Source organism: Mytilus californianus, unplaced genomic scaffold (genome assembly GCF_021869535.1).
Source record: "Mytilus californianus isolate M0D057914Y unplaced genomic scaffold, xbMytCali1.0.p SCAF_4, whole genome shotgun sequence".
NCBI classification, from domain to species: domain Eukaryota; kingdom Metazoa; phylum Mollusca; class Bivalvia; order Mytilida; family Mytilidae; genus Mytilus; species Mytilus californianus.
This window is the reverse complement of record NW_026262690.1, coordinates 63,860,908-63,881,594: the sequence shown is the minus strand read 5'-3', so window position 1 is coordinate 63,881,594 and position 20,687 is coordinate 63,860,908. Positions and strand designations below refer to the sequence as shown.

Sequence of the window (20,687 nt, the reverse complement as noted above, 5' to 3'; positions counted from 1 at the left end):
TTAGTAAAAGTGGTACAGTTTTAGTCGTGAAAGGAGTTCCTATGGGAAATTGCATTGTTGATATTTATAGAAATGCAACCTATATTAAATTAAGATTTGCCTCTGACAGAGTTGGACACCAAGTAATTATAGTTGAACTACAGTAAGTACGTGTTGAAAGGTTAAGGTGGGATTGAGGGAGCAAAGCCACTCAACACGCTTACTTAATATACTGTAACAGGCTAAGATTGTGACCTAATTTTACATATCAAGTTCTAGCGCGTGTTCAATTGGTTAACCCACCCACATTTTTTGTCTGTACCAATGTAAGCTATCTGGACCTTGGGGTTTTCGTTGTTTGTCTTTGTACTTTTTCTTCTCGGAGGAGTAAGTTGTTGTTGGTTTGTGTTGTCTGGTATCCTGTCTAATTGTTTTTGTAATTCTTATTATCCTTTATGCATAACATTGAAGGAAAAAAAAGTGTTCATAGGTGAATTCAAAGTGAGAAAGCCAGTAAGCGAGATTTCAGGTAGTTTTTAATCATGAAGAGGGTGTAAAAAACAGTGCTTTACATAAACAGACCCATCTTTTTAAAATTGTGTTCTTTTTTTTGTAAAATCTTTCGATAGTCACTTCTTCCCTTTCACAAAATTCTAGTGTAAAAATTTCTGGATACTCAATCCCTTGAAAATTCTGTTGAAAGATCATCTGCAAATGTTGAACATCTAATGATATTGGTGTAAATTTAACAAAATTACTAATCTGAATCTACTGAAAAAAATTTTAACAGTATCAAAATTTTCTTCATCACTAATAATACAGCTTGAGTACCGGGTTGAAAACTGTGTTATAATGAAGAAGGTATGATGCGACTATCATTTTGTTCCCATGCATTTGAAGGCTAAGTTTACATATAGCATTTTATATATAAACGTAGACTAAACGGTACGTTTATTTATAAACACGAACAACATTTCTCCAAAATTTGAAACTTGGTACAATTTAAGATAAATATCCGCAATTGATTTATGCATGACAAAAAAAAAACACTTTTTTTAAACTCAGTAATTGTTGATTCTATACGTTTTAAAACTCTATGCGACTGTCATACAAGTAAGAGGTTATCTAGCTTTAAAACCAGGTTTAATCCACCATTGTCTACATAAGGAAATGCAAGTCATGAATATATGACAGTTGTTTTCCCTTCGTTCTCCTTGGAGTTCGGTATTTTTGTTCTTTTACTTTTTTAACTTTAAAATAAAACGAATGGTGAAAAATAAGTTCCAAATATAAAACATGGAGCGTATCTATCCATTCAGCAAGTATCTGTGGTCTATTTTAACCACACTTTAAAGGGGAATATTTTTTAGCGTTTAAGACAAATAAACATGTATAAAAATTCTAAAATTTGTACTTTTTTCTGTGTTTGTGTATTATTTTGAATAGTATCAAACCAAAATTAAATGCACATAATGTGTATAAGAGTTATTAATTGTCTAACATTCACAGCGTTAGAAAATAAACCCCTGAAATGTACCCCAAATACTACTAGTGCCAGTTACACTGGTAGTTGTAAATATAACCCAATCATTAAATCCTAGAATGAACCTGAAATGACCGAACCACTGAACAGCGCATTCTCAGTTGTTTTACAACTGATAATTTATGTGTGCAAAATTTGACGTTATTCTAGATCAGCTGCATAAAACGAAACAAGAAATGTTGACATGATAATTGAATTTCGACCAACGAACGGTTGGTAGTCTACCACAAGTTCAGTCAATAAAAATGAGCAACTTTGTAGGTAGGTAAAGCATGAATAAAATAATAATTAGAAAAATAATTTCTAAAAAGAGGAACTCCCGGTGAAATCAGTTACTTACATGGGAACAAGGAAGTTATTTGTTGAATTAGTTGGTATTCCAAGGTAGATAATATACGGATCTTATCTTTGTATCAATGTTATTTCAAAGCGTCATGCGCATGGAAATCGCAGTATACATTTCAAAAATTATTGATCGGTTCTGTAGCTTGTCTCTAAGGTCCAAAATCATGCATCTCTGGCATGGAAGGCTGCATTATTCTTTTTAAAACAATAGATAAAATAGTTTTCTGAATTATGACTTACCAGAAATATTTAAAAAGACCTAGTTTGAGTAGCCAGCATATACATATTGTATTAAAAGTTAATTCTATTTGTATCGCCAAATGATTATGCATGTTATGAAGTGCAACCTAGCGCATGCACTCCAACCATTAAACCCTCTGCACTTTTAAAATTATTATAATTCCACCTCTTAATTCATAAAAGCACACTTAATGTATATAATGTGCATTCAAAATAATTTTAACGTCCATTTTTTAATGTAAAATACAAGAAAATTATTTTGCAAAATATATGGTATCTGACACTGTTCATGGAAATCTTCCAGATGTTCCAGTAATTGCGTTTGCTTTATCGATTACAGTCTTGCTGGTATATGGTTGGTAAGCTCTAACCCCGAAAATGGTGTTTGAGTTTCCCGGGAAATGGGAAGTAATTGTATTTTTTTTTAATTCAGACGATGCATGCTATATATTATCGCAAGGGAATTTTCTAAAAGAAATCGGGTTTAAAGTTTTCAAGGAAATTTATCTATGTTAGAATCGCAATCATTTGAATCCACATGTTTATTTAGATGCTGTGGTTTTTATTCTTCAAGGTATACATGATCGTTGCTAGGTACTTATCCAAAATAAAATAGAGCTAAGTATCTTCCAGTAAGTTTGAATTTCTGTTTTCGGGATGCCAGAATTCATCAAAGATATCAATATTTGCTGGGTGTGTTAAAAACTATTGAAATAAATAATCAATCTTTTCCTCAAACTGTTTGTCCAATATCATTAATCTCAGAAGTTCATCCAATATCTTTATATTTGGGTTTTTTAAATATCAGATCATTTTTGTTCAAGATTTAGCGTAAACATGAAAGTGTGGCGAACGGCTTCACATACAGACACATAGACGGTGTGCATTGTTTTATACCCAACCACAGTGCGTATAGATAAAAGTTATTTAGGTATACGTGACTGAAACTGCAACCCTATTACCGTATAAAACCAAATGATATATACAAAGGTCACTTATGGCTTCAATATTAATCACATATCCTCAGAAATATAAGTCGCATGGAGTTTGAACAATTAGTGAATTAATGTAATAGAGACTTAACCAGGAGCTACACGCAAAACCAAATTATTTGAGGAGGAACAATAATAAACAACGACAAATACTAAAGAGGTTCCAAACTTGTGACTTGCTAGTAAACATGTTTCGGGGTTCAATATCGTGCTCAATATTAGTACTTCTTTCAAGTTTTTGGCTTTGATCCAGAAGTGCTGAAGCTTGTTGAAATACCTGTGGAAATTGTTAAGATGGTGTCTATTTTGATGGTCACGCTGAAACTAATTATTGTTTTAAAAAAGGGAATACAGTTCATTGCATGGATAGGCAATACAGAATACAAAATATATACCCACATGTTTATGATATACATAAACATAATAAAACAGTTACCTTTAATTGCAATAAAAATAAATCAAAACTGTTTAGAACATACAATCATTGATTTTTAAAATTAATAAGTTTGATATAGCACTTTGCGGGAATTAATTTTCCCCGTTCATTCCAATTATTAAACTTTTTTAATCCCTTAATTCTCCTGCAACGGTTTTGAAAATTCTACCTACAGTATTACAAATGGGCGCAAGCCCGAGACAACCACGTGACCTTGTATAGCTCTCCTTTCTTTAGATCCTTCAAAGGCGAGACATAACTTCTTGTGTTTTAGATAACTTGTTTACTAGTATCTGTTAATTTTGAGCACCGTAATGTTTGTGCTGTTGTGTAAGATAAAGTCTATGATATTCTTCGCTTTTTTTTCTTTTCGTTTTGTTTTCAACCATACTTACCAAGGTGCAAAAGAAATCGAACGGTGTCTAGCGGAACCGGTAACCATGGGGCATATTTCGTCTAAACAAGGGGCATTGTTAAGAATTGCGCTAACATTAAACGTACCCTTTTGCGGTGCGGCCGCTATCTTTGTGACGTCGCGTTATTGTGATGTACGATTTTTTATTGAATAGAAAGTTGTAATGGCAGACGTATTTATATCTATAACGGCTTAGTCAAGCTTACGATCACGATTAACAATACACAACGCAACCCATTAATCTACATTGGTGCCGTGACTTCAAACGGAGAGAATGCACATCAGCCGATTAAAATCTTTGAGAGCGGGGAACAAGTCAGCGGTGACAAAAGTTTTTAAAAAACTGGAGGAAGCCATCGCAGATTCGCAAATAGACACGGAGGAAATATCAACTTTGCTAGAAGCAGTTGAGAAGAAAAAAAAACGTTAGCCACCATAGACGAACAGATACTAAATACAGTCGATTCTGAGGATATTACTGATGAAATAATTGAAACAGATGAGTATTATCTAGAATTAGAGGGATTAAATCTTCAAAAGACTTGAAACAGTTCGTAGCAAATCGACTTAAAGAAATAAGAAAATTAACAGAGAATGCTGAATGGAATTACTGCCCAAAAGATGAAAATCCAGCTGATTACTTAACTCGCGGAATTTACGCTTAACATCTTAATCACAACAAATTATGGATGCACGGTCCACAATGGATTTTAAACCGTGAAAATTGGCCGACATGGACGAGGAAAACAGAAGACTGCAGCACGATGGTAACTGTTAGCGATGACTACACAGACGATGAAAGTATAAATGTTTCAACACAAACAATTCCATGTATAGACATACAACGATACAATTCTTTAGAAACAGCAATTAGAGTAACAGCATACGTTTTGCGTTTTATACAGAACTTACGGAATTCAAAGGATAAACGGCAAATCGGATTTATCAGTGTTGAGGAGCGATATAAAGCATTACAAGTTCTAATAGGAGCAGTACAACAGGAAACATTTAATGATGAAATTGAAAGCTTGAATTCATCTTCGCAGAAAAAAGTGCCACTTGTTCGACAACTTAAATTATACACAGACAAAAATATATTACTACGATGTACCGGGAGAATACAAAATGCACCTGTGGAGGAGAGTACAAAATATCCGTTATTATTGCCAACTCATCATAGTTTTACGTCCTTAATCGTAATGGATGCGCACACCAACACTTTACATGCCGGACTTAACAGTACAATCGCTTATATTCATCAGAAATATTGGATACCCCGAATAAGGCAGTGCGTAAAATCACAAATTCGTAAATGCGTTCAATGCATTAAAATATCAGGAATGTCTTACAGCGCACCCGATCCGCCACCGCTACCTAAAGACCGAGTCAACTACGATTATCCTTTTTCAGTAACCGGCGTTGATTTTACAAGAGCTTTGTACACAAAAGGAAAATACAACGAATTAAACAAAACATATATTTGTTTATTCACATGAGCCTCTACACAAGCTATACACTTGGAGATAGTCACAGATTTAACCGAGGAGTCTTTCATAGTTGCATTTAAAAGATTTGTTGCCAGAAGATCTATATCAAGGATCATGTTGTCCGATAATGCAACAACCTTTAAGGCAGCCGCCGAAAGGATAACAAGATCGAACCAAGACAACCGTATACAAGAAAAACTTGCGGATCAAGGAACTGAATGGAAATTCATACCCAACAGAGCACCGTGGTTTGGAGGCTTCTGGGAACGCCTTATTGGACTCACGAAAAAGTCAATTAAAGCAATACTAGGAAAGTCATGTGTCACTACGGAAATGTTAAATACAATTGTAATCGAAATCGAGGGAACTCTAAACAATCGTCCGATAACTTACATTTCTACTGACATTAAAGATCCCGAACCGCTGACGCCAGCGCACCTGTTATATGGTCGCCGACTTGACACCCGATCGGAACAAAATATTGACAGTGTCACATCTGAAGATTTCCACGTTAAACTGAATAAAAATCTACAGAGACAAAACGAACTTATCAACCACTTTCGATCAAGATGGAAACACGAATATCTGACGTCACTCCGCGAATTCCACCGTACATCTGGAATAAACGAACAAACAATACAAATAGGAGACATTGTACAAGTACACAATGATACAAATCGTATAATGTGGAAACTAGCAGTTGTACAAGATCTAGTTTGTGGAAAAGATGGGCTCATTCGATCCGCTGTTATCAAGACCGACACAGGAATTATCAACCGTCCAACTGTGAAGCTCTACCCGCTGGAAATACGCAGTACAAATGGTGACAGTGAATGAACATTTTCCGCCCGGGAGAAATTAGTTTATGTATAGACTTTTCAAATCAACAACGGTTATTAGATTAACTTGTAAAAGTGTTAAATTATTCAAACGTGAACAGTGAAGTTTTTAAAGAACTATTGAGAGACTTTAACTATGATTTATTTTATTTTGTGACGCAATTGATCAGAAACATTAATTTTAAACTTAAGTATTTTTCACATTGTATTTCACATTTGAGTTAAATATCATTTTCTGCGGCCCCAGAATTGCGCTAACGTTAAACGTACCCTTTTGCGGTGCGGCCGCTATCTTTGTAACGTCGCGTTATTGTGATGTACGATTTTTTATTGAATAGAAAGTTGTAATGACAGACGTATTTATATCTATAACGCCTTAGTCAAGCTTACGATCACGATTAACAATACACAACGCAACCCATTAATCTACAGGCATATTTCGTCTATAAATAAATGTCCTCTACACTTTTCCTTATTATCCATTCTTTTCAAGTAAGTGTAATTAACGGTAAAGTAATTAATTTCTTGTTACTTCCATGATCAAGTCTGATATACCTTCCTCATGTAGAAATTTCTAGCGTTTTGACCATTTTATTCAGCCTTTAATCTTTCCTTATACAAACCTAGACCAATGTAAATAATAATGTTAACTAGAAAAGCTCTTCGGATGCACGAAATTTATAAATAGTCAATTTCATTTCTTTTTAAATCATTGCCAAACTGTCTAGAATTGTAAACATTGTAATTTGTAATCTCTTTTATCAAGATAATTTTTAGTGTAAGTACAGAACCAGTCTAATTTGGGTGGAGGGGATACATTAAATTGCGACTGAAAGAAACCCAAACGACTGATATAGAGGTAAAAAATATTTTTATGTAAACATCACTTTCTTCAAAAATAATCTTCAACAGCATGGTTATGAGGAAGGACAACTAAAATCGACACTACACAATATTTAAGGTCATCATCACTAATTGGTTGACCGATACGATGTGGTGTCTCAGCTCACAAAACACAAGGTTTCGCGGTCTTAAATCTTTATATACCAAAACGTCGTCTGATTTATACATTTTATCAGTTCATGTTCAACTTAAGCAGTGTCCGCCTTGTTTTTTTTCTCTCGAATAACTTGTGCGTGTAGTCATAAAACACCTTATCTATTTTTTTTCAAATAATACCCTTCGTTAATTTCGACTTCACATACATGTTTTTATAGATTTTTTTTCTCCTTTTTTGGAATGTTATCTTATTTCATGTTTTGAAAAGATTCAACATCTGAATTATTTGTTTATCACGGATCAAACCTTGTTAATACCCATCTTAAACTTGGTTTGATTTCCACTTGAGTACTTATGAAAACCAGCCGAAAACTCATATAGCGTATTGGACATTGGGCTAACTACATGCTTTTATCAAAACGTATTTCAGCATTCACAATATTGTACTGTAAACTCACGGACTCTTTTGCCTTAATAACATCGTGCTTTGTATTAACATTTACTGATCTTTTGAAACCAATCTACCTCTAGGTAAATGATTAGTCAATTAAACGTGATGTCGTGCAAAAAAAACCATCCGATTACACTTTATAAAAAAAAAGTTAAAATTAAACACCAAATATCAAGTTATTTTATTCATACAGAAGCTGAGAAATATGTAACGAAATTTTCAACGCTCTGTCGGTATAACAAGAATTCAAAATATAATCAAACGAGAAATGACTGCCTGGCAGATCTAGGAAAAATCGCAAACGCGGTAAACTTCATGATTATAAGGTTCCAGACCAAATATCAAATCAATTCAAAATACTGAAACTGAGAAATATGTGACGAAAAATTCCACGCTTAGAGGGAATAATATTTGTTTTAAAGTAACGTCAACAGAAATTGACAGTCTGACATATCTCTGCTAATTGCTTACACGATATATTAATATCATTAAGTTCCAGATCAAATATCAAATCATTCTTTCATGCAAAACTGCAGAAGGTCAGAAAATTTTGACGAATAATTGCATGACCAGAAGTTAAAATAAAAATTCAAAGTAACGTCAAACAGTAAGTAACAGAAAGGCCGATCTGAAAATCGATTAAATGGTACAACTCAACATTCTGAAGATCCAGATCAAATATAAAATAAAAACCAGCATATGTAATATGGAACTGAGTTATGGACAAACAACAGTTTTTGACGAATAATTGCATGATCAGAAGTTAAATTAAAAATTAAAAGTAACGTCAAACAGTAAGTAACAGAAAGGCCGATCTGAAAATTGCAGTATATCAACAAACCTGTGAATTTGGATATGAAAAGATGGTATACATTTTATATTTGCTTGAAAAGAAAACGAACGACTGATATAATGAAATAAAATTGTTAAGCTCTCGTATCGCAAAGAAATTAGTTAAAGCAAACAAGTAACTAGAAGTATGACCTTTGTAAATAAAAAAGTGTGTTTAACCCCGCCGCATTTTTGCGCCTGTCCCAAGTCAGGAGCCTCTAGCCTTTGTTAGTCTTGTATTATTTTTAATTTTAGTTTCTTGTGTACAATTTTGAGTTTAGTATGGCGTTCATTATCACTGAACTAGTATATATATTTGTTTAGGGGCCAGCTGAAGGACGCCTCCGGGTGCGGGAATTTCTCGCTGCATTGAAGACCTGTTGGTGACCTTCTGCTGTTGTCTGTTCTATGGTAGGGTTGTTGTCTCTTTGACACATTCCCCATTTCCATTCTCAATTTTATTACATCAGTACCAGAGGTAAATCCTTTACAAAAGCATGAATCTGTCCTATATGAGACTTAATATCTCCTTCGTGTCGGTGCTTCGACAGTTCTAGTTATTTCACAAACTTCATTCTAATAAATTTCCCTTTATCGTTGGAAAAAGAATATATAATTTCTTTACCATGTTGTGTTTTTTACCATAAACTTTATACTCGTCTTATGAGCTCTGCTCTTGAAGTGATATTGTTTGGAAGTCAAAGCCAGATGTTAGTTTTTATAACAAACATCACACGACAATCATGTTTGCGACCTTAAATTTTCTGTTACTCGTTATGCCCACATTTTGTTTTTTCTGCAATGTGATAAAACCTTGGATGTACCAATTTTGTACTACTGATTTAATGATAAAATGTATTTCCCAAACAAGCGACTTTTTTTCCCTATGTTTTGCAGGAAGTAGCACCTACGATGCCAGCGTCGAAAACAGTATCATACCAATTTTTGTATCTCGATCACACTTTCTATTGTATTTATTTTTAGTTGTTGTGTCATCCCAAATGCAAAATATTGCCGAAAAAGATTTGTTTTTCTTTCATGTTCTGCAAAAGTTATTTTACTTGTTCAAATTTAAACAATTTCCCTACTTTCTGCAATGATGATCTTGTTATTATTGAACTCCGATAACTACACATTTTATGAAACTCTCTGGGAACTCACAATCTATAAATAAATATGGACCTAGATTTGTTCGACGGTTTAAATGTATACCTTACTTCCGCATTTTTATTTAGCCAGAGTCTATGAAGTCATGGTAAGTAGCATTTAAAATAGAATTTTATATTTTGTTATTGACTTATCATCAAATTCTTGTTATTTAGTTTTTTCACGATTAAATGTTGATCTGGTTTTGTTACATTGTTTTGTTTCTGAAAAATGATAAAAAATCCATTATTTGCTTGTGCGATTGTCCTGGCTGACACTTTAAATTATAACTTAAAAATAGTATCCAGTGTTATAACATTCTTGGTCAGTTTTCAAAGCCTTATTCTCTACTTTTAAAATTCGAGAACATTTTCGAAATGTGCATTTTGCATTTATGGCAATTTGATGCATAGCCTGCAAAAAGTGCATGAATAAAATTGACCCGGCAAGCCGCAAAACTGTGAAGCGTTCGCTGTTGAATTGGAGTCATCGGTCTATATAAACACGATTTTAAGGACTGACATATTCTTTTAGGTAGGGGTATGATTAAATGGTTCTATTTTTAAACCATGACTAAACAAAATATGTTATGATGTCAGGCTACTTTGAAGTGTCATGTATTGATTTCATAGATATCAAATTTATTTATTTAAGCCATATGCATACAGGAGATAACATTTTTCTGTATGAGTCTTGAGTTTGCAAATAGATAGAAATTTACCACAGGCATTTTTGGTATAATCTTTTGAAGACTAACTTCTTAAATTTTGAGTGAAGTTAAGTTCCTAAGGGCCGGAAGGCTATGCTTGGTCGATTTCATGTCGGTGAAATGTCTTATAATTCGTTTTCATTTTTTTTAGTTTAATGTATCACTAGTTATAGATTTGTAGTCACTCCTGGCAAAAATCAACCTAGTAAATTTAATTGGCCTTCATTATAAACAAAACTCATTCATTAAAGATGCCAGACTTATAATTTTGTACGACAGACATGCTCTTTGACTTCAAAAGACTCATCATGCAGTGACGCTCGAAATAAAAAAGTTAGGAGGACAAATAAAGTACGAAGTTAAAGCGCATATAAAAGCAATCATGTCATTCGTATTAGCAGCAGATTATCAAAGCATATACGAAAAAGTAAATAATCCGAATATATCCCCAAAATAAATACTACATTAAATATATAAAGCTTCAAGAATTACATTTAGAAAGCTTCTGAGAAAGACACATGATATATAACGACGTCTATTCTGAGTATCTTTCAAAAGCTTTAAATAACAGGAAATTCATTTCTTTCAATAATTTGTATCTGTAGTGAACGTATATTTGTTTTATTATTCAGCCTGTGAAAAACATTATCCTTTAATTTAGTAAACCATGGCAGAGGGAGGGAATTATGGAAGTATCAGAGAAAAACGCCTCCAATGTTGGCAATGTAAAACACAGTTTGATGAAGAGGAGCATCTACCAAGAGTTTTACCATGCCTGCATACTTTCTGTTCGACGTGTTTGAATAAGCTTTTAAAAAACAATCTCCTTAGTTTCCTTACTTGCCCAAGATGTCATGATAAATCTGAAACATCCGATGATTCATTGGAAATGTTTCAGGTTGATTTCACTCGAAAAGATCTTGTTTCTTTCTACAAGAAGTTTTGCCAATCATCAAAAGTAGAATGTGACATGTGCGATGAAAACAATGCCGAATTCTGGTGTCACGATTGTGAAAACTTTGTATGTGGCGGCTGCATTAAAAGTCATATGAGAAATAAAAAATGGAAAACTCACAAAGTTGTAAGCATTAATGAAATAACGGATCCATCGCATTTCCGACATGAGGTGCTATGTAGTAGAGATGGACATAAAAACAAACCATTAGAAGTATACTGTACAGGGGATAGCTGTAAAAAGGCTGTATGTGCCACATGCTGGATGGTTGATCACTCTGACAAGACAAAACATACTCCAACAGTTATCAAAGACCAGTTTGTAGAGGAAAGAGACCGTCTTCTCGTAAAAGCAGACAAACTAAATGAAAAGCAAGTTCAGATAACGAGACTCCAAAAGAGAATAGATGGTGAAGCATATGATGTCACAAAGCAAACTATTTCAGCGGAATTTGAAATTAGTTCTTTTTTTAACCAGAGTATCAAGTTGTTAAAAAAGAGAAGGGATGAGTTGTTGGAGACGGTTAATACCATCTCAAAGAATAAAGAAACAGTTCTGATGAACCAGAAACAGGAACTTGAAGAATTCAAGTATAGATTGTCAGATGCAAATATTTTCCTTGAGCAATCATGTCTTTCTCATAATTCAGCAGGATTTCTTAACCTCGCTCCAGTTATAAACCAAAGATTTAAAGATTTGATACAAACCCAATACGATGAAGCTCCAAGAGTTGGTAGTCAAATTGGTTTTTCAAATGTAACCACAGGAGATGACTTACGCATACTAAAAGGAAAAGATCTCCAGAAAATGATTAAACGTCATGCTGCAATTTCAGCTACAAATGCTTATCCACCAAACACAGAAATAGTACTAGTAAAAACGAGAGGGAATAAAACTCTTCAAGTAACCTTGAAAGATTTCAAGGACCGTATTATAAATGATTCTTCTTTACGGGTGTCTGCTGTTCTTAGGGATAAATCCTCTGGTGATGTTACAGAAATACGATTTACCAGTATTGGCAATGGTAGATTAAAATCTTTACGAAGCATTAAAGATTCGGATGTCTATATTCACATTCTGCTGAATAAGAAACATTTCACGGAAGAATTTAAGATTGAATCATTGAACTGTGTAACAGGTAAAATTATATGATTCATTAAAAATAATAACAATAAATTGATAAAAAAAAAATGATTAACAATTTCTAATTGCAAGCATATTTCGTGTTCTTTTTCTCGTTTAATTTCATGCAATTTATGTATTTAACATAAATACAAAGAATTTCGTCCAATTAAAAATATAAACTGATTTACTAATATTCAATCACAGACCTTTCACTTGCACTAGTCTGTTAATTCACAAAAGGCAAACCTGTTTGACATGGTATGATTAAAAAAAAAGTAATATTTAACCAAAAGATTAATCTCGTATGGTCAAAGTAAAGATTGGTCCTTCGTGCCAATAAAACATTTGTTCATAATTAAAAGATTTTTAAGATATTTTTGTTTTACAGAAACAAGTTTTTTTTTGCTTTATATATATTAAATGATATTTCATTTATGTATATAAATAGGCAATCCAGAAGAGGAGACAGATAATGTTGACGAAAACGGTAAGCATTACAATTAATCATCAAATTTGTATTATTATTTCCACGTGTGAAAGAGAAAGAGTCTATTACTTATTGTGCATCAATTAAGTCCGTATCAACACCCCCCTCCCTTTCCAATAAAAAATCATTGCCTGATATAAGATGCATTTACCTTATGTGCTACGTTGATCGACACTACAACCCTACATGATATGAATTATGAATTTGGCCAAAAATCTATAAATAACAGAAAGTGTGAAGATCGAGCCAGGCTTTATCGGGATCATATCTGTACTTTTCGTACAGTTCAACGCAAAATGTGCAAACTGCCCAAATGTTTATCTAAAAATTCAAACAAGGATGGTAACCTTGGTCTCCAAATACAAAATTTCTTTTCAGGACTTTTTAAACGCTAGTTTACATTTTTTCGTAGCTTCTGTGACATGTTTAAGGAATTTGTGAGTTGGAAAAAGTAAAACAACAAAAATACCGAACTCAAAGGAAAGAAATAGAGTTCGAAATTTCAGTTTTATATGGGAACACCAGCATTATTAAATGGAACATTCTCACCCCTCTTTTTATAAATTTGTAAACATTTTTAAGTTTACAATATTGTTAAGTCTGATACTTCATGAATAGACAAGTATTTTAATATGCCTAAATGTAATATCATATACATTGTATATGAATTAAAGATATTAAGTACATGTATGCATACGTCATCAGTCTTGATATTTATTTATTTTTAGATTTATTCGGTGAAGAAAAAGAACTTACAGATTCTGAAGAAGAATGGGGTCTGTAAATGTTTTACTCTTTCCTATAAAAAAGGGTTTAAAAAAATACCGAACTCCTGGTTCTACAGCTAGCTAGACCTCCCATTTGTATGACAGTTGTTATAGTTCCGTTATATTGACACAACGGAAACATATAGAAAGTACACAGAAACAATTATAATAGTCATAATAGCGGAAATGTGTCATTTTCATAAAAATTTAATTATGTCAGTTTTCCAACATGCACACTGTATAAGATCGTATAAGGTACAGAAATCTATGGAATTTTATATATGCATGTATTCCAAATCGAAAAGAGAGAGATATGAAATAACTTTATGAGTATCTCGTGCAAAGAACAAAAGTCGAGAGGGTCTATTTTGTTATTAGAATTAACAGGAATATCTACACAGAAAATAATTGAGCACGATTTAGATACTTTTATTATTCTGTTGAAAGAAATTTGCAATGCAAACATGTAAGCATAATATGTATTGGTTATTGTAACAAACAAACGGGTTATACAAAAGTTCATGCATTTCTTGTTTTTTCAGATTTCAGTTCAGATTATGGTGATGATATCAATCACAAAAATGGTAAGTTTGGTTGTTTCTGTAAGATTTTTTACGTATTAAGTGACTATATATTTTAAATTATCAACATACCATATTTTATGCATCTTTTGATACTTGTTATTTCTAGTGGCGTTTGATTTTTTCTTGGACTTATAAACGACATTACTTCAGAAACGAACTGTGTCCATCTTCTCGCCGACTTATTCGTTTTATTTGCAGGGCAGGCTTTATAAGTCCATAAGATTGATACGGCTAACATAATTTAATGTCTATTAATGCTATTATTTCAAAATAACATGGTTCTATCACAAACTTGGTGTTGCTGGTGTCTTTTGCCATCTTGGATTGTGAAATGTGTTTAAATCTGTAAGGAAAATGCAAATTTGTAAAGAGGAATGCATTTAATTTGAATTGACAAATTTATGTTTTTATCGTATTATAACGGCTGTTTTTACATATACAGAATATTTTATGTTTGACATAATTGTTTTTCAAACTAAGCCGTAAAAGACACCCCCCCCCCCCCCCCTTTCCCCCTGCTCATTATAGGAGCATTCTTCACATGTTTTTTTGTTTTTTTTACCTTTGGTTTTCCCTGTATAATTTTGCACAACCCCGTAGTATGAAAAGGCTCCGTGATTACTTTCATCATATTATAAAGAAATGATATTATATAAACTACATTTTGACAAAGTTTCTAAAAAAAAGTTCTAACATTTTATTTTTAGACCTCCCCCCCCCCCCCCCCCCTAATTTGCATACAGTGTATACATATATATGAACCCGTGTTATGACACCACGTGTAGGAATTCCTACACAGGAGAACTACCTACACAGGAGAACTAATTTCGTTATTGTTGCTAAAAAAATTTGATCTTGGCGTAAATTGTGTTTTATGTATATTATTACTATATGTTATAAATGTAATACTTTAAGGAGTTTTTATATTTCATATATATTATTACTATATGTTATAAAAGTGATATTTTAAGGAGTTTGTATATATGTGTAAACTCGGTATTTCTATCACATTTTAAAATAAGTCCCTCTGGCTTTATTCATTTCGTGAGTAAGTTGGTCAAGTTTACACCTGAATAATATATCCTTAAAATAACCTTCATTACTATATAGTAGAAGATGTCTTTTCACTAAAATGGTTGTAGAGTAGTTTAATAATAAAAAAATTCAAATAGATTAACCAAAGATGAAAGATACCACAATTACAACAAGGTCTACCTTGTGCCTTGAAATATACATAGAAATTTACAGTTGGAAATGAAACAAAATCGTTGTCTACAATTTCCCTATTGTAGACTTTCTATATTTCTGTAGTAAACTCCAGCATGCAGAGCAAGTATAAATGTCCCAGTTGATATGATTTCCAGAACTATTTGCTGTTACCTGTCAGGATTTACTTGATTGGGTTAGTGAAACTCAATCTTCAGGCTTCTGTTTAGTTTTTTGTGGACTATTCTTCTGCGTCGTTTTGCCTGGTTCCTGTTTCAATGATGTTACATGTCCTTCTTTTACTTCTAATTTTTGATTGCTCCCTTTGTAGCTCTTTATCTTTTCTCAAAGAGTTTTACTTGTTGTTTTAATTTATTAAGAGCAACAGCAACCTTTTTTTTTTTGCATTTTTTCTCTATCCGTTTTTGTTACGTTTTTTTTTAAACGTTTGTATTTGTGATATTGATAAATCGAGATGTGAAGTACACGTCTAACAGAGAGCAACCTAATGTTAAAAAAAAAAAATGAAGACATCTATATGTCAAGACACCGTCTTTTACATTAGACAGGCAGCCAAAAATGTCAATACAGTATGCAAGCCCTTAATTGAGCGAGTCTAAAAAGTAATGAATAGAGCTCATCGAATTGTGCGTCGTGTAATGACAGTAAATACACAAACATTTAATCTCCATACAAAACAAATATAAGATAATTATAAGTAACCGGTCAAATAGAAAAAAAATTAAAAGTCCATAACTTTTTCATGATATTAGCCTCTAACAATTCAATCCTATTTTCGTATATAACAAAAGCCATGTCGTCGACGACAGATGGAGAGACTTGCAGTATTCTAATCGACGGTTTCTGTGAAAGTAAAATAACAGAAAATGATGTAAGGGATTATTTCAGTAACAAGGATCTCTCTGGAGGAAGTATAGTAAAGGAAATTGATATCAATATTGATGAAGGATGGTGTATTGTAGTTTTTACAAATTCTCAAGGTAAGTTGTTAGCGCCTTCAATATAGTTTTAAAAATATGTTAAAATCAATGGCAAAGAAGCGAAACATTTCATGTTAACTAAAAATTGCTTATTTTATACTTGTGGTGCTGAGTATTCTAAATCGTAAATAATTGATTCAGCCAGCGTTGAGTTTGTCAGTTCTCTTCATACGTTACAATAATCCAAAATGAGCACATTTTGCGAGTGAATTTAACATTTGCAACACCGCTTAACTTATTGGGATAAAGTCAAGAGTTACAACTTATCACTATACTCATTTTAAACGTCATATATGACTTGTACAATTAATTGGAAAGCAGTACACTAGGTTTCATGCATATGTAATAAGATTCAGAAAAAACAGATTATTTTAGGTATTTCTTTAGATTGTAGACTCATGTACGTTCTTGTAAATTGAACTTTCATTGCTATTGATTAAAATACAATAATCCGACAAAATATTTTACGGTATGGTTGACCTGAAAATAATCTACGATAATATTAAATAAGTTTAACCGATACTTTTCTATTAGTTATACTATTTTTCACAATGAAAATAAACCTCTTCCAGCCAAAATGGAATACAAATCAGGAAAAAGATATAAACAAATATATATATATATTCATAAAAAAAAAAATCAGGTAAGTAGATTCTGATTTTTGTGTATTTTATGAATATACGAATCTGTACACGACTTGATTTAACATCTTACTAATATATATATGTAGCCTAAAAAGTGTACAAAACAACACCAATATTAAAAAAAAAGAAAACATTAAATGTAAGTATCTGTAAATATTTCGAATAACAGATATCCTTCATCAGTATGATTATGATTTGAATGAATCATATCAATCTATTCTGATTTAAAACTATAACAATCTTTAGATCTATACAATTAAAATCAAACAACGCTTGTACAATTCTAAAATTTAGAAAAAAAAAAGGTTAGGTATTTACAACAGAGACTGCATGGATATGCTTCTAACAAAAATAGTTATGTGCGATATGAACTGGTACATTTCTAAAATTTCACAGGTGACGAAAGTTAAGATATTACAACAAAGCCTGTGTAGAAATACATTCCCAATGAATAGCACTGACCGATTTCAGCTGGTATAATACTCAAATTTATATATATATACATAGTTACTCTAAATATCAGTACAACAATGTTAAATATGCAAATTTGTGGAAGCAAAATTTTGTTCTTCCCTCGCCGGGATTCGAACTCATGCAATTGGGATATCGTGACAACACCGCCTGCACTGTGTCCAGCGCTCTAGGCCACTCGGCCACCTAGACTGAACTAAAAATTCAGCTTTCGGTGGCTTAGTGTTACCTTTCCTCGTCAGTAGAATCTAGAGTTGTAACACAGTACATGATAAATTAGGCATGAAGATGGAATTGATTGCAGATTAGATAAATTATCTGTCGTATTTATATATATTAACGATATGATTTTACAAATTCGTTACAGCTGTTAAGGATGTTTGCATCAGACGACACAAGCTGAAGGATCACGACATAAATGTAAAAGCTCATGATCCAAAAGGACAAATTGCTCCCAAAGTCAAAGTGATTTCTAACTTAGATGAAAACAAATTAGCTTTCATTACAGCTTCAAATATTAGCAAAGATGTTCTAGGATCTCGCTTAAGCATATTCTCAGCTAAAATAGACTGGTCTTCTGTGAAACCAGATAAATGTTCTCTACAAATAGCTTCGAACCTTACTTCAGATATGAAAGATTTTCAGAAGAAAGCTAGAGTATGGGGTATACATATTGAAAGAGAGGTATTACAGTTCTTTGAAACATTACTAGTTAAAGAATATAAAATAGATCCAAACCAATGGGACTTAATCAAGAAAAGCGTTTATCCAGTTGATGTTCAGGACAGGGAAAAAGCTATGATAACTATCAATGGAAACAGATTTAGCATAGTAGTAGTTGGCTACCGAATTCCTTATAAATCTTTGGTAAATCACATCAACCTCCTTACAGACTCCGTGACAGTCCGGGAAAGGTTAGAAAATCACGAAATACGTTTGTTATCAGTAGGAAATGTAATGGAAAGTATAAGAAACGAATACACATCCATTAAAATTGTTCCAGATTTTGCAAATGGTAATATTGAATATTCAGGAACTGCAGCAATTGTAGCATCAGCTAAGCAGAGAATTTCTAATACACTAAAGACAAAAGTAACTTTCGTTGTCAAAGATATTGAAAATGAAAGATTGCAATTCTTTCAGAGAAAACAAGTTCAGAAAGAATTAGAAAAAGAATTTAAAGATAGAGGTATAAAATGTGCAGTTGAATTTGAAAAAGATAACAAAATTATTATTTACGCGTTTTCTAAAATAGAAGGTGAAAAAGCAGTCAAAGCTGTGAAAGCGTCAAAAGCAAAAGTTGACGTTGGAAAAGAAACACCACTTGGAGAACTTGACAAGGAGTTGCAAGAAGTCAGAAAAAAGAAAGGCAATACAGTAGAAGTTCGAATATCTGACAGTAGAATTATAATTTACGCCATACCACAGTCAACTGTAGAGGCTATCTCAGATCATATCAAATTATTTGTCAGATATCCCCATGGAAGTGTCCGTTGTACAGCACATTTCTGTACTGAGACAGGCCAAACTATAACAACATTGCTCGGTGATATTACAGATCTTGATGCAAATGTCCTTGTGTGCAGCTCTGACAAAAATTTGAAACTGGGTATTGGTGTAGGCCATGACCTTGTACAAAAAGGTACTTAATTGAAGATTTTGTATACGATTTTAACAGTTGAATTGTCTAATGATATTGATATTACAAAAAAAAATGCTACAATTCACAGGCAAACATTTTACCCTGTGTCGACACATTATCCCGTCTATGAACCGACCAGCATTTGCTCTTACTCTTAAATGACGCGTGTAAATAGCAAAAATCCGTTTTAAATTATTTCTAAAATCTAGAAACTTAAAGTTGAATTTCAATTATTTTTAAGTATGATAACTATAGAACTGGTTGCATTCCCCCATTAAAATACCAGAACCAATTTAAACTTTCCGGAATATTTTTTTTAATATAAACTTAAAGGTACGTTTTTAATCTTCTTGACAGGCGGAGACAAAATAAAGTTGGAATGTAACACCTACCTTCAATCAAAACCAATGAAGGAATTGGATAAAGACGAGGTATTTTGCAGTTCATCTGGGAAACTCACCAACTTTAGAATGGTTGTCCACATACCTGGTGAAAAATGGGAAAATGTCAAAGAATCTAATGAGAATGATGGAAAGAAGAATTTCATCAAGCTAATTACTTCATCTCTAGAAAAAGCAGAAGAAAAGAAAAGTAAGAGTATTGCCATGCCAGCATTATGTTGTGGAAATAATGAATATCCGGTAACAAAATCTACTGACTGGATCGTGGAGGCTTTAAGTATGTATCTGAAGCGCACTGGAAGTAAAACAAGCATTCAAAAGATTTATCTGTGTGATAAGAACCCAAGTGCTGTTGACAACTTTGTGAAAAAACTGAAGACTTTATATGTCTTGATATACAATAGATAAACAGCAATCCGTTGATCCTTTTGGTATCGACAGTAGTTTAAGCACCTCCACATTTTCATTATAGTCTTTATTTGTATATATATACTGCCCAAAAGGTCCTAAAGATATATGATAGAAATAATCTTTTTGTCTAATTTATGCAGTTATTGATAATGTCACATGCAATGTTACAGCCGTTTATCTTAAAATGGTTTTCGGAGGAACGCATGAAAACTTTAGTTTTTGTTGTCCATCAAACACCCAAAAAAGAACTGAGATCAATTTGCAGGACATTAATCAGAAGTAACCATTTCCTGGCTTTATTTATCTTGATATACAATAAAGATTAACAGAAAATTTATATCGACTGATCCTTTTGGCATCGACAGTAGCTAAAGCACATCCACGTATTCATTATAGTCTTAATTTGTATATATATTGCCTTAAAGGTCCCGAAGAAACATGAATGAAATTAGCTTTTTGTTTAATCAGTGCACTTATTGATAATGTCGCATTCAATATTACAGCCGTTTATCTTAAAATGGTCTTCGAAGCTTTTGTTTTCCGAGAGCTATCCAAATAAAACTAAGCTCAAAACGCATGAC

General features: G+C 32.7%; 1 protein-coding gene across 5 annotated transcripts in view; it reads left to right on the top strand.

Annotated features, from left to right (window-relative positions):
- Window positions 1–20,443, top strand: part of LOC127738294 (uncharacterized) — a 46,652-nt gene extending 26,209 nt beyond the window's left edge. For 2 of the 5 annotated variants that reach the window (XM_052249491.1, XM_052249488.1), the window contains exons 7-8: window positions 18,020–19,294; window positions 19,652–20,443. In XM_052249491.1, the coding sequence (XP_052105451.1) occupies window positions 18,020–19,294; window positions 19,652–20,103 (1,727 nt within the window). In that variant the 3' untranslated portion in view covers window positions 20,104–20,443. Of the gene's footprint in view, window positions 1–13,707; window positions 13,756–14,288; window positions 14,331–16,348; window positions 16,538–18,019; window positions 19,295–19,651 lie in introns of all 5 variants that reach the window. The other 3 variants (XM_052249493.1, XM_052249492.1, XM_052249490.1) reach the window with 3 other exon arrangements.
- The last annotated feature ends 244 nt before the right edge of the window (window positions 20,444–20,687 follow it).